Below are 14,228 nucleotides of genomic sequence, written 5' to 3'. Positions count from 1 at the left end.
GAGTTACTACAAGCAACAGAATAACGGCCAGAAATGTTAAGAAGGTAATTAGGTTCTGGGTATGAGTGGCATGTAAAGAGGTGTTAGCACAAATAAAAGGAAAAAGTGTCAGACAGTGCTGAGAGGGGTATCTGTTCCACAGAATCAACACCATGAACTAAAAGCCTTATATTAGATGCACAATTGAGACTAGAGGTGCCAGTGAAAAATTACACCCATACCTGCAATGAGTAAGGTCTCTGGGGTTTAGCCACATTTTCTACCATGTCTCCATTTGAATCCTTTCCAGAATCTGAATCTGGAGTTTTTACAAGCGTGTTCTTGCCCTGAAAGCATGTCATGGGTTATCACTCGAAAAATCCCTACATATCTGAAACTATGTAGGTATATACAAAGGACATTTCTACATCAAATTTATATTCTCCAGGTTCACTAGTGACCCTAAGATCTGGTGAGGATAACACTTTAATTTAATGAGTGGTGGCCTTAGTGTTAACTAATTGTCTTGAAATTGAAGAGTTTTAAGATACAGGCCCAAATGAGCTTGTAGGATGTGCAACTTAGAAACTGACAATTTTGAAGTTTTGCCTTGTACAATTTACATTTAAAAGAATAATGTTTATTTCAATATATGGGCAAGAAACACTTTATTTCCACGATCAGCCATTCTTCGTTCCCTATACCTATATATGAAGGTCCAAATTTTTACAAATATATTACATAAGGAAAAATCAAATGAAGCAAAACAGAACCATCACCAAAAAGAAACAGTGAAAAAAATTATTGTTTGTAAGCAGATAAATAAAGGAATAACTGTAGTTGTGACTTCCTTCATTTAAGAAACAATAAACTCAAATGACTTCTCCTTTTAATGGATCTGCTAACCTGTGTACACATGCTCCAGAAATTAACCAACACCAGATAAAAATCTATTTAAAATAAGAAACATCATAAAATATGAAGTATTACTGGGTTATTAATTAAGTCAACATTTCATTTTCTTTCCAAGCTTCAAACAAAAGAATATGAAACAAAGGAAAAGCACATTAATGAGAAATAAGATATATTTTAACAGTAATTTTCAATCAAAATCATTTAGAAAAATGCTATCACAGGAATTCATGTAGAATACTGGTTTTTATTATACTTTTATACTGTGCACTAATATTAAACAATACTGAAGTGATTGCTTCAAAATGTTTGTTTTACTTTGATATACAATGCAGCACTTTTCCTAATCATGGAGCAGGAAACAAAATTATACAGGGTGATTCAAAAAGAATACCACAACTTTAAAAATGTGTATTTAATGAAAGAAACATAATATAACCTGTTATACATCATTACAAAGAGTATTTAAAAAGGTTTTTTTCACTCAAAAACAAGTTCAGAGATGTTCAATATGGCCCCCTCCAGACACTCGAGCAATATCAACCCGATACTCCAACTCGTTCCACACTCTCTGTAGCATATCAGGCGTAACAGTTTGGATAGCTGCTGTTATTTCTCGTTTCAAATCATCAATGGTGGCTGGGAGAGGTGGCCGAAACACCATATCCTTAACATACCCCCATAAGAAAAAATCGCAGGGGGTAAGATCAGGGCTTCTTGGAGGCCAGTGATGAAGTGCTCTGTCACGGGCTGCCTGGCGGCCGATCCATCGCCTCGGGTAGTTGACGTTCAGGTAGTTACGGACAGATAAGTGCCAACCTTTTTCATAGGACTCTCCACACAGTTGATTGTGGAATTTGCAGCTCTCTGCTAACTCTGCGAGTCGATTTTCCTGGGCTGCGAACAAATGCTTGCTGGATGCGTGCTACATTTTCATCACTCGTTCTCGGCCGTCCAGAACTTTTCCCTTTGCACTAACACCCATTCTCTGTAAACTGTTTATACCAACGTTTAATACACCACCTATCAGGAGGTTTAACACCATACTTCGTTCGAAATGCACGCTGAACAACTGTCGTCGATTCACTTCTGCCGTACTCAATAACAAAAAGATTTCTGTTGAGCGGTCGCCATCTTAGCATCAATTGACGCTGACGCCTAGTCAACAGCGCCTCAAGCGAACAAATGTACAACTAAATGAAACTTCATAGCTCCCTTAATTCGCCGACAGATAGTGCTTAGCTCTGCCTTTTGTCGTTGCAGAGTTTTAAATTCCTAAAGTTGTGGTATTCTTTTTGAATCACCCTGTATTATCCTAACGGCAGCAATTCTGTGAAGCATGCAGCTTTATGAAAACCATTTTACTGCAACAGACAATAATTAATATAAAATTAAATAACCTACCTTTGTAACAGCCTGTAGGAATGCAGCCTTCCCAACCTTCTGTCGCTGCTTACTCATTACCAGTTCCATACGCCGCTTCTCACTCTCTATGCGCCGTCTTTTCTCTTCTAATTTCATTCGAATATTGTGTAACTGAGATGCCATTACATGATTATTTGAAGAAGTTTCTTCTGGAAAACAATATAACATATTTTTGCTATCAAAAAAAGTAACTAGTGCTTTATTGATGAATTGGACAAATTAAGTCTTTTCAGTCAGCTAAATATACATCTTGATCAACTGTTTGAAGCAACACACTTCCTACTCACTACTCTGTTATTATATCTAAATGGATTCAACCTAAAGGTTAATGTGAACATTGGTTGGTCTAATTGTGAACAGTATGCCCTAACATTCTTCTAATGAAAGTGCCAACTTGTGCATCACTGCCAACGATGAGTGGCTTGATAACTGTCATAAATAAATCCTTGAACAAACAGAAGACACCCAGCTTTGTAATCTGCCACACACTAAAGAAACAACCAAACCTTATTCTTGTATGAGGGATGCACTAACTATTTACAGGTGGAGAAATGGAACAGCACTTGACCCATATTCAAAAATTGAGGAAAAGGTGATGTGGGAGGGGGGGTGCATGAAGAAAGGTGAAGAGGGGAATGGAGGGTGTGAGAGAGAGGGAGGGGTTCGCAGTGGTTAGGACTGTGGACTTGCGTTCAGGAATAGTAGGGTTAAATTCTTTATCCTAGTTATCAAGACTGATGTTTTCTGTATTTTCCCAAATCACTTATGGCTAATGCCAGGACGACTCTTAATATTACAGTCACAAAAATTTTCTAAACCACAATTGTTCAGTTCAATCTTGTATGCCTTACAACAACCATTTTCATTGATCCACTGATAGTGATTGCTAAAAATCAGATGAAAATGATCTGAGAAAGGCACATTCAAGACTGCTTTTCCTATTAATACATTTTAGGGAATACTTTTCAAATTTAAAAGTCTGTGAAATCAGCATCACCTTTATCTACAAATTTGTGCAATGCTTTCAGTGTTGCTCAAGTTAAGCAAAGAGTGTATATACTCACTGAGCACTGTAGCTTTATATTATCCATCACGTATCTTGTGTAACAGCACAGTGATTTAAAGTGGATTCTGAGCTTGCTTTCAAAATTAAAGCGAATCTTAGAATGTTTATGGAGCAACCAAAGTGGAATTGTGGCAAAGGAAAAAGGAAGGAAGATTGAGATTACCGTACCGACAACATCGAGGTCATTAGAGAGGGACCACAAGCTTGGATTGTGTCAAGGATGAGGAAGAAAATCATCTGTGCCCTTTCAAAGGAACCATCCTAGCATTTCTCTGGATCCATTAAAGGAAATAGCGGAAAACCTAAATCTGGATGGTCAGACGTGGGTTTGAATCACTGTCATCCTGAAATTGACACAAAGAAACAATGAAATTAAAACTAAAGTTGCAGTAATGATGACTTTTCAAAAGTGCTTAGAATTTTTGTTATTACCCAATGACCAAATAAAATTCACATTCACTTTAGACTCTTTAGCATGATGCATATGTAATAATGAACTGGGAAATGGCATTGATTTGGTACTGGAAAATCCTAGGTGAAATAAAAACAAAAGAACAAAGTAGCCACTGAGTGGCATAGAGGCACATAAACACAAGTTGCAATATACTTCTAGCCCCTCTTGAGAATCATCAAAATGAAATGATGGACAAATGCCAATTGTAGTGACAGTAATTTAGTCCATCAGGATGGTACTGAAAGCTTAAAATTAAGACTGCCCTGCAACTCTTGAGTATGTGAAAAATCTAATACTCTTCTTTCGAATCACCTTAAGCTAAGTTTGTTACTCGTGTGACATCAAATGACTAGTCCACATCCGAAGACACAGCTATGATGACTGACCAATTCTGCTGTTACTGCTTCTCTACCATCAACACAATAGTCCCAACCTCCTATTGTACTGATGGGTCCACCTCTCATGGTATCCAGTGGTCAATTATGCATTGCATACGAGTATCAGGATACTTTTGATCAGATAGTGTAGTGCTCATATCAGCAAAGTTTACTGGGTGACAAAAATTAGAGGTGCACTGAGTCAGTTACATGAAAGTTTAGAAAACAGGGACAGTAGGCACCTCTGAAAGCTCTCCCATACGGGTTGTGATACACAGAGAGAATGTTACGAGACTGTGTACAAAAGAGATATTTATAAAATTTTATTCCGCTTAAAGATCAAAGGCCAATTTAGTACAACATTAGAATACAGTTGATTAAATTTCTCCTGTTTCGATGACAAGCACTACAGGATTGATAATGTAGTTCCAGTCTTTCAGAACTCTTAAGGGGGGAAGAAAAGAAGCTCTGAACCTTCGCCAGTGGAAGAAAAATTAAATTAGCATTCTCTCTAAAGTAAGAGGCATTTTGGTGCAGCCAAATGCTAAAATAATCACAATCACAAACCCTGAATAAATCTTTTGGATATTAGGCAACATCATTCTGAAGAACTAAGAACAACTATCACACTGATATTTTAATTGACTCTGGCCATAAAAAACTGTAAATCTGTAGCTTTAAATACCTGTTGAAAAATTCTGCAACAACCAATGTGGTAAAACTTTGGAAATTATGGCCGTGGCACTCATTCATAGGAAAGGGAGGCATAGTTTATCCAGTGGGGTAAATATGTTACAACGAACATGTTGAATAATGTCATAAATTGGTTGATCAGACATGTTAAATATGCTGAAAAGAGAGAGTGTGTGTGTGTGTGGGGGGGGGGGGGGGGGGCAGAACTGTTATCAGACAATTTAAATGCATTAACTGGAAATATTTTTACAAGACTTAGGAATTCAATATTATTTTTTCAAAATTTTGTGATGAGGCCAACTCAGCAGAAAGAATATTGAAGGAACTGTGCTAATAAAGTTACACATACAGACTTATCTCAATGGGTGCAGTTTCCATCATCCAGCTGAGTAGAAAGAGCTATGATGAACAACTTAGAACACAGAGCTAGGACCATTTCAGACAATGACCAACTTAGCTCTGAAAGTTAGTCATCTGACAATGGCATTCAGAAGGAACGGGGTATTCTGTCTGTGATGGTAACTTCATGCTGTTGAAGGAACCAAGAGTGATGCCACTTAACACTGCCAGGTGGATGATGATGATGATGATGATGATGATGATGATGATGATGATGATGCTTGGTTTGTGGGGCACTCAACTGCACAGTCATCAGCACCCGTAAACATTCCCAGTCTGCACACAGTCCAACCTAGCTACTTTCATGAATGATGATGACAACACAAACACCCAGTCCCTGGGCAGAGAAAATCCCCAACCTGGCTGGGAATCGAACCCAGGACTCCGTGATACAGAGGTAGCAACGCTAGCCACTAGACAATGAGCTAAGACGTGCCAGTTGGACTAATACATATTACAGTTCCCATTCTGCAATGCAAAAATTAATAGGAAAGGTGGAATCCTACAAGAAATCAGATCAGTCTTCCACTCAAATAAGAAACTTAAAGAAATATTACCACCTGCTGAAGATAATCTCAGCCTGATAGTACCTGTGATGTGTAATATTCCTTGTGGGTGGGGCAGCAGTTACGTGGGGGGCAGTCATGTGGACTTTTGCCAATTGCTGTGTTGAGTATCAACATCACATTAAACACAGCAACTAAAAAAAAAAAAAAAAAAAAAAAAGAATCAGTTGTGGCCAAGCACAGCCTGTTAAATAAGAACAGTATTATGTTTGAACATATGAGAATCCTGACCCACGCATTGAACACTGGGACTCTGTGATTAGGAAAACAGTGGAAATTAAACTCTGTGATAACTTCAGCAGACACACCAAACGCATGGATGTGTGCAATCAACGCAGAAAGGGGACGGGGGAAGACTGCCTCATGTAAGTGGCAGCAATGTAAGTGGAGCTGGACAGATAGTGCAAATGTAATCTGTGGGTGCAAAGGGTGCCACCTCAGCATATGTAAAATCTTTGACGTAATCTAGCCAAACAGCTGCCATCTTATGGACATTAAAGTGGGAGACACACAAGTTTCATTATAGTCTTAAAATCTGATGATGCTGACAGAGGCAATCATCAAAAGCTTGGGATTTTGTACCAGAAGACATAAATTACTTGGATATATTGCATTCACAAAATTCAAGGACATTGTAATAGTCACCCATTCAATTGAACACACACACACACACACACACACACACACACACACACACACACACACACACACAAGGAAGAAAAACTGAATAAATAAATTCATAAGTAGCCTAAAATGGAACGTAAAAGATGGAAATCATCAATCCACATTTAGGTTAGTTTCAAATTAATCATGTGGCCATCTTGTTTCACCATCAGAAGGAAGTGATGAATGTACAAATTAAAAAAGGAGCAAATATAGAAACATACCATTATCTTACTGCTACATAAACGAAATTTATCACACAAACAGAAAAGGATTACAAAACAAAAATCTTAAAAACATATAATAAACCCTGAATGCAAAGAAAAAAAAAAAAAAAAAGATTTACAAGAAAAGCTTCACATACAATTGGAAGCTCTGGACGAAATTCAATCTAAATTGGTCAAGACATCTTACGAAGTTGCCACAACAAAGAGACTGAAGAAACACAGATGGTGGAGTTCCCAGTGTGAGGATGCATTAGAACTAATAAAATGAACTTTAATTAAATTATGGAAAATCCAGGGTGGAATAATGACAACACTATGAAAAGGATGAGAATGCTTCTCATCATACAGTGGAGATTTTGGAAATGCCAATCTTTAAAAAAATAAATTAAAAACAAATAAACAATACTAAAGGCAAATGTGAATTTACTGAAAGACAATGGTCACTAACAGCTAAAACTGTAAGATTAGTTAAACGGAAACCTGAGACAGACCAGCTATTGCAACTATAAAAAAAGAGGTCCTTCTGCAAAACTTTCAATTTAATTTGCAAGTATACCAACCATCAAACATGAGTTTCAAAGATGAAAGATGAACAAAGAAAGCTGGCCCTAAATAATCAGGAAAACTGGATAATATTGTTAAGTTATTTTTAAAAACTTCTAAAATGAACCAAAAGAGAAATTCACAAAGCAAGCTCCATAATTGATTCACAACTGCCAAAATTTTCAGTAAATTTAACAAATTATTACAGAACTAAAAAGTAAGAAAGCTCTGGGGAAAGACATTGTCGTTGCAGCAGTGTGGAAAAACGTGCATGACAGAACTGTCAAGCAACTACAAAAAGAAATTAAAATGCCTGGGAGACCTAACAAATACCACAAGATTGGAAAATAGCACTTTATTTATCCATTACAAAAAAGGGGGCAAAACAGATGCAAACAATAACCAAGGCACATCTCTCCTCACAGAGACATACAAAATCCTGTCAAAAGGTTTGCAAAATACATTAGAAAATCAAAAGGCGGAACAATTAAGACACTACCCTGGAGGCTTTAAGAGGAAAGGATCATGTGTCAGTCAAAAATCTTTATTTATCCTTTATTGATAGAGGAAAAAAACCCTATGATTCCATCAATAGAGATACATTATTCAACATTCTAGCATAATTTGAAGCTGACAAACATTAAGCAACCTTTGACCATTACAACTTCCATATCAAATTTTTAGATGAGATACCAAACCTTTTCAAAATTAAAACACAGTGAGGCAGGGGGATGGATTGTCTCCATTATTATTCAACTGCATTTTGGAGAAAGTAGTACAGTATGAGACTGCAGAAAAAGAATAAAAGTTGAGGGAATATATAAAGAGAAACTTGGGAGAATGGGAAAGAGGGTCCTGAAACTGACTGCTTGCCTTTTGTTGATAATTTAGCAGTCTTAGCAGAGAACTGACAAGATGCAACAAAACACTATCCAAGAGGCAGCAGAAATTTACGAATTATAAATTTCATTTGAATAACTGTGTACACAAGCAACTTTAAAAGTGCACCAAAATATATGGAATCAAAATATGGAAAAAATAAAGACAGCCTCAGAATTTAAATATTTGAAATGAACCAAAAAATTGCTCTGGATAAAGCAGCTGACAAACAGAGTTCGAAAAATGAAAATGGCACTCAGCTCAAAGAATATGTACATTCTATTTATACAAAATTGAGGAATTACTTTGTGGTGATTAACACCAGGTGTCCTTATATCGTAGAATGCTTTGTCACAAACACAGTCAAACATTTACAAAATTTGGAAAAAAAATAATAATTTGCAAAATCTTGTGTCCAAGGTATGAATATTGGACTTCGAAACTGAAAAGCAACTAGGAAGTGTACAGAAAAAGTGAAAACATAATACGTTGAACGAGAAAGTGGAGGATTTTATGGCCACTTAGAAAGAATGGTTAACAACAGAATGTCAAAAAAATATTAAATTCCTTAGAAAAAAGAAACAACAACTTTCATAGTTCAACCAGTTAAGAAAGATCCATAGGAATTGGAAGTAACTGACAAACACATAGAAAACATGCATGTATTCAGGGAAAAGGTTCATAAACTGAAGAAAACACAAAAGTAGAGGGAAAGAGATATGGACAGAAGAAAGAAGATAACAGAGAGCAGAGTGAAGAAGTATTTGTGTGGTGGGAGGTCTCTCTCTCTCTCTCTCTCTCTCTCTCTCTCTCTCTCTCTCTCTCTCTCTCTGTGTGTGTGTGTGTGTGTGTGTGTGTGTGTGTGTGTGTGTTTACTGAAGAAGCTGTGGCTGCAAGCTTTATGTGAGTGTCCTTCAATTGTTCCTGTCTGCAACTTGACATGTCTTCTTTATGGTAAGTAACAATCAATCTTTTCCTACATTGCTGATATTTCTTCCTGGGTTTCCACTGTTTGATATTAGAACAATGAAACAAATACATTTATTTGTTAGATAATGTTCAAAAGTTTGTAATGAGAACACTTTAATGCAGCAGTTTTAGGTGAAGTGTGCTTTGCAATTTGGTTGCATTGAATACCGCTAGAGGTCAGGCCTGAACTACCCCATTAATAAAGCTATGGCAACCGAAAAAACAACTGTACAGTAGCCATTCCCGAATGCTTTGTGTAATGCATTCCTTGTTGCTTTCTTTTCTTATTTTGAAATCAGTGAAGTGCCTGATCTTGTCCATCATAGATTTTGATTATGACCCTCATATCACCAGTAGGGATTGGTGATCCCTGTGTCAATATGTGTTTTGCTTTCACAGAACACGGGTGTAGACTGATACCCTGAAAGAGGGGGGCAGGGCTTGTTTCCTCACATCACTCCACTCTCATTTGGTGGCCAAAACTCTAGTTTGTCTATACTCACAGGCATCTGCTACTACATAGTGTTCACACACTGCACAATTGCAATTGGTAAACAAACCTGTCACATATTTCGCCTGTGCCGAAATCTTCCTTCTAATGTTCAAATAGTTATTTTAAATTCTACTACTATGCCTTGCTGGTTCCATCTGTGGAACTGTCAACTGTGTGTCGCATAGCTATGACTGCCCATGAATGGTTGAAATTAATATCTGCAGCTTTTGTAATCATCGAAATGGGCAGGAAAACACACCTTGGACACCTTAAATACGGAACACATTCAGGTCACTGGCATGAAAATGCTGCTGCTTCTAAACATAAATCATTTGTTGAAAGCTTCAAAAGAGCCAAAACAAGAAAACAAAAGCCATTTTGGAAAAAAATTAGTTTTTGGAAAAAAATAAGTTTTTGCAAAGGAAACATTCCAGTCTAAAAGTTTCCGATCAGTACTTTTTTAACAGTTAATTTCAAAGCACTACCACCTAACCCCCCCCCCCCCCCCCGAACCATGGACCTTGCCGTTGGTGGGGAGGCTTGCGTGCCTCAGCGATACAGATAGCCGTACCGTAGGTACAACCACAACGGAGGGGTATCTGTTGAGAGGCCAGACAAACGTGTGGTTCCTGAAGAGGGGCAGCAGCCTTTTCAGTAGTTGCAAGGGCAACAGTCTGGATGATAGACTGATCAGGCCTTGTAACAATAACTAAAACGGCCTTGCTGTGCTGGTACTGCAAACGGCTGAAAGCAAGGGGAAACTACGGCCGTAATTTTTCCCGAGGGCATGCAGCTTTACTGTATGATTAAATGATGATGGCGTCCTCTTGGGCAAAATATTCCGGAGGTAAAATAGTCCCCCATTCGGATCTCCGGGCGGGGACTGCTCAAGAGGATGTCGTTATCAGGAGAAAGAAAACTGGCGTTATACGGATCGGAGCGTGGAATGTCAGATCCCTTAATCGGGCAGGTAGGTTAGAAAATTTAAAAAGAGAAATGGATAGGTTAAAGTTAGATATAGTGGGAATTAGTGAAGTTCGGTGGCAGGAGGAACAAGACTTCTGGTCAGGTGACTATAGGGTTATAAACACAAAGTCAAATAGGGGTAATGCAGGAGTAGCTTTAATAATGAATAGGAAAACAGGAATGTGGATAAGCTACTACAAACAGCATAGTGAAGGCATTATGGTGGCCAGGATAGATACGAAGCCCACACCTACTACAGTAGTACAAGTTTATATGCCCACTAGCTCTGCAGATGACGAAGAAATTGAAGAAATGTATGATGAAATAAAAGAAATTATTCAGATAGTGAAGGGAGACGAAAATTTAATAGTCATGGGTGACTGGAATTCGAGTGTAAGAAAAGGGAGAGAAGGAAACGTAGTAGGTGAATATGGATTGGGGCTAAGAAATGAAAGAGGAAGCCGCCTGGTAGAATTTTGCACAGAGCACAACTTAATCATAGCTAACACTTGGTTTAAGAATCATGATAGAAGGTTGTATACATGGAAGAACCCTGGAGATACTAAAAGGTATCAGATAGATTATATAACGGTAAGACAGAGATTTAGGAACCAGGTTTTAAATTGTAAGACATTTCCAGGGGCAGATGCGGACTCTGACCACAATCTATTGGTTATGACCTGTAGATTAAAACTGAAGAAACTGCAAAAAGGTGGGAATTTAAGGAGATGGGACCTGGATAAACTGAAAGAACCAGAGGTTGTACAGAGTTTCAGGGAGAGCATAAGGGAACAATTGACAGGAATGGGGGAAAGAAATACAGTAGAAGAAGAATGGGCAGCTTTGAGGGATGAAGTAGTGAAGGCAGCAGAGGATCAAGTAGGTAAAAAGACGAGGGCTAGTAGAAATCCTTGGGTAACAGAAGAAATATTGAATTTAATTGATGAAAGGAGAAAATATAAAAATGCAGTAAAGGAAGCAGGCAAAAAGGAATACAAACGTCTCAAAAATGAGATCGACAGGAAGTGCAAAATGGCTAAGCAGGGATGGCTAGAGGACAAATGTAAGGAAGTAGAGGCTTATCTCACTAGGGGTAAGATAGATACTGCCTACAGGAAAATTAAAGAGACCTTTGGAGATAAGAGAACCACTTGTATGAACATCAAGAGCTCAGATGGAAACCCAGTTCTAAGCAAAGAAGGGAAAGCAGAAAGGGGGGAGGAGTATATAGAGGGTCTATACAAGGGCGATGCACTTGAGGACAATATTATGGAAATGGAAGAGGATGTAGATGAAGATCAAATGGGAGATACAATACTGCGTGAAGAGTTTGACAGAGCACTGAAAGACCTGAGTCGAAACAAGGCCCCCGGAGTAGACAACATTCCATTGGAACTACTGACGGCCTTGGGAGAGCGGGTCCTGACAAAACTATACCATCTGGTGAGCTAGATGTATGAAACAGGCGAAATACCCTCAGACTTCAAGAAGAATATAATAATTCCAATCCCAAAGAAAGCAGGTGTTGACAGATGTGAAAATTACCGAACAATCAGTTTAATAAGCCACAGCTGCAAAATACTAACACGAATTCTTTACACACGAATGGAAAAACTAGTAGAAGCCGACCTCGGTGGAAGATCAGTTTGGATTCCGTAGAAATACTGGAACACGTGAGGCAATACTGACCTTACGACTTATCTTAGAAGAAAGATTAAGGAAAGGCAAACCTACATTTCTAGCATTTGTAGACTTAGAGAAAGCTTTTGACAATGTTGACTGGAATACCCTCTTTCAAATTCTAAAGGTGGCAGGGGTAAAATACAAGGAGCGAAAGGCTATTTACAATTTGTACAGAAACCAGATGGCAGTTATATGAGTCGAGGGACATGAGAGGGAAGCAGTGGTTGGGAAGGGAGTAAGACAGGGTTGAAGCCTCTCCCCGATGTTATTCAATCTGTATATTGAGCAAGCAGTAAAGGAAACAAAAGAAAAATTTGGAGTAGGTATTAAAATCCATGGAGAAGAAATAAAAACTTTGAGGTTCGCCGATGACATTGTAATTCTGTCGGAGACAGCAAAGGACTTGGAAGAGCAGTTGAACGGAATGGATGGTGTCTTGAAGGGAGGATATAAGATGAACATCAACAAAAGCAAAACGAGGATAATGGAATGTAGTCGAATTAAGTCGGGTGATGCTGAGGGAATTAGATTAGGAAATGAGACACTTAAAGTAGTAAAGGAGTTTTGCTATTTGGGGAGAAAAATAACTGATGATGGTCGAAGTAGAGAGGATATAAAATGTAGACTGGCAATGGCAAGGAAAGCATTCCTGAAGAAGAGAAATTTGTTAACATCGAGTATAGATTTAAGTGTCAGGAAGTCATTTCTGAAAGTATTTGTATGGAGTGTAGCCATGTATGGAAGTGAAACATGGACGGTAAATAGTTTGGACAAGAAGAGAATAGAAGCTTTTGAAATGTGGTGCTACAGAAGAATGCTGAAGATTAGATGGGTAGATCACATAACTAATGACCAAGTATTGAATAGGATTGGGGAGAAGAGGAGTTTGTGGCACAACTTGACCAGAAGAAGGGATCGGTTGGTAGGACATGTTCTGAGGCATCGAGGGATCACCAATTTAGTATTAGAGGGCAGCGTGGAGGGTAAAAATCGTAGGGGGAGACCAAGAGATGAATACACTAAGCAGATTCAGAAGGATGTAGTTTGCAGTAGGTACTGGGAGATGAAGAAGCTTGCACAGGATAGAGTAGCATGGAGAGCTGCATCAAACCAGTCTCAGGACTGAAGACCACAACAACAACAACAACAACACCTAACTTCATTCACATAGCTTAAGAACCTCTTAAATTTATGTGCCTAATCATTTACACACAAAAGCAACAGATGCGAATTATGACACTCTGTATTATGTAAAGAAATAGATGCTACATTTTTCCTAAAATCATACATAACACTTGTCCTAAATGCTGCTCCAAAACTAACTAAACCATCTTGTAACTTTAATAACAACAAAAGGTGCCCTATTGTTTTAATTTTTCTGATTCTTTTTGTTTTATACTGTTGGAACCAATTTCAAACATAAAATCAAGCTTCCTACAAATGATAGGCCTCATTCAAATAAAGCTACTTCATTCCTCATACAGCAGAGAAGCCAGTCCCATGTGTTGCATGGATTGTGCACTTCTGGACTGCACTAGGCAATGTCAACGAACATAACCAAAACAAGATGTCAGAAATTTTTAAACAATAGCACTGAACCACATTTGCGCTATGTCATAGGAGTGTCAATCAATGAGAAGAGAAAGGACACTTGCTGTCACTATGACATGTGAATGATTAACACATTTGTTTCTATGACAAGACCCCGAGCTATCCCGTCATTGAAAGCCTTTGGTGATGTGAAGTACTTTCTCTCGTACTGTACTTTCAACCCTAGTTGTACTACTATGAGTGAAAGTTCTGAATATTTTCAAACATTTTGCAAGAGCATGTATGCTGGGATGCATTGCATCAAGACCACGGTACTTCTGAAATCCAAAAAAGATTTATGTAAACATATAAAAAAGGTCTTATTTAGTGATTCATATACAACA

General features: G+C 38.1%; 1 protein-coding gene across 3 annotated transcripts in view; it reads right to left on the bottom strand.

Moving 5' to 3' along the window:
* The window catches only part of LOC126162039 (patronin), a 445,213-nt gene that overhangs the window by 125,478 nt on the left and 305,507 nt on the right, over window positions 1–14,228 (bottom strand). For all 3 annotated transcript variants that reach the window (XM_049918266.1, XM_049918267.1, XM_049918268.1), the window contains 2 exons: window positions 2,296–2,465; window positions 222–326 (listed from right to left, as the gene is read on the bottom strand). In XM_049918266.1, the coding sequence (XP_049774223.1) occupies window positions 222–326; window positions 2,296–2,465 (275 nt within the window). The remainder of the gene's footprint in view (window positions 1–221; window positions 327–2,295; window positions 2,466–14,228) is intronic.

This window comes from Schistocerca cancellata, chromosome 2, assembly GCF_023864275.1.
Source record: "Schistocerca cancellata isolate TAMUIC-IGC-003103 chromosome 2, iqSchCanc2.1, whole genome shotgun sequence".
Classification (NCBI taxonomy): Eukaryota; Metazoa; Arthropoda; class Insecta; order Orthoptera; family Acrididae; genus Schistocerca; species Schistocerca cancellata.
The sequence above is the reverse complement of the archived record's forward strand: the minus strand, read 5'-3'. Positions and strand labels throughout refer to the sequence as shown.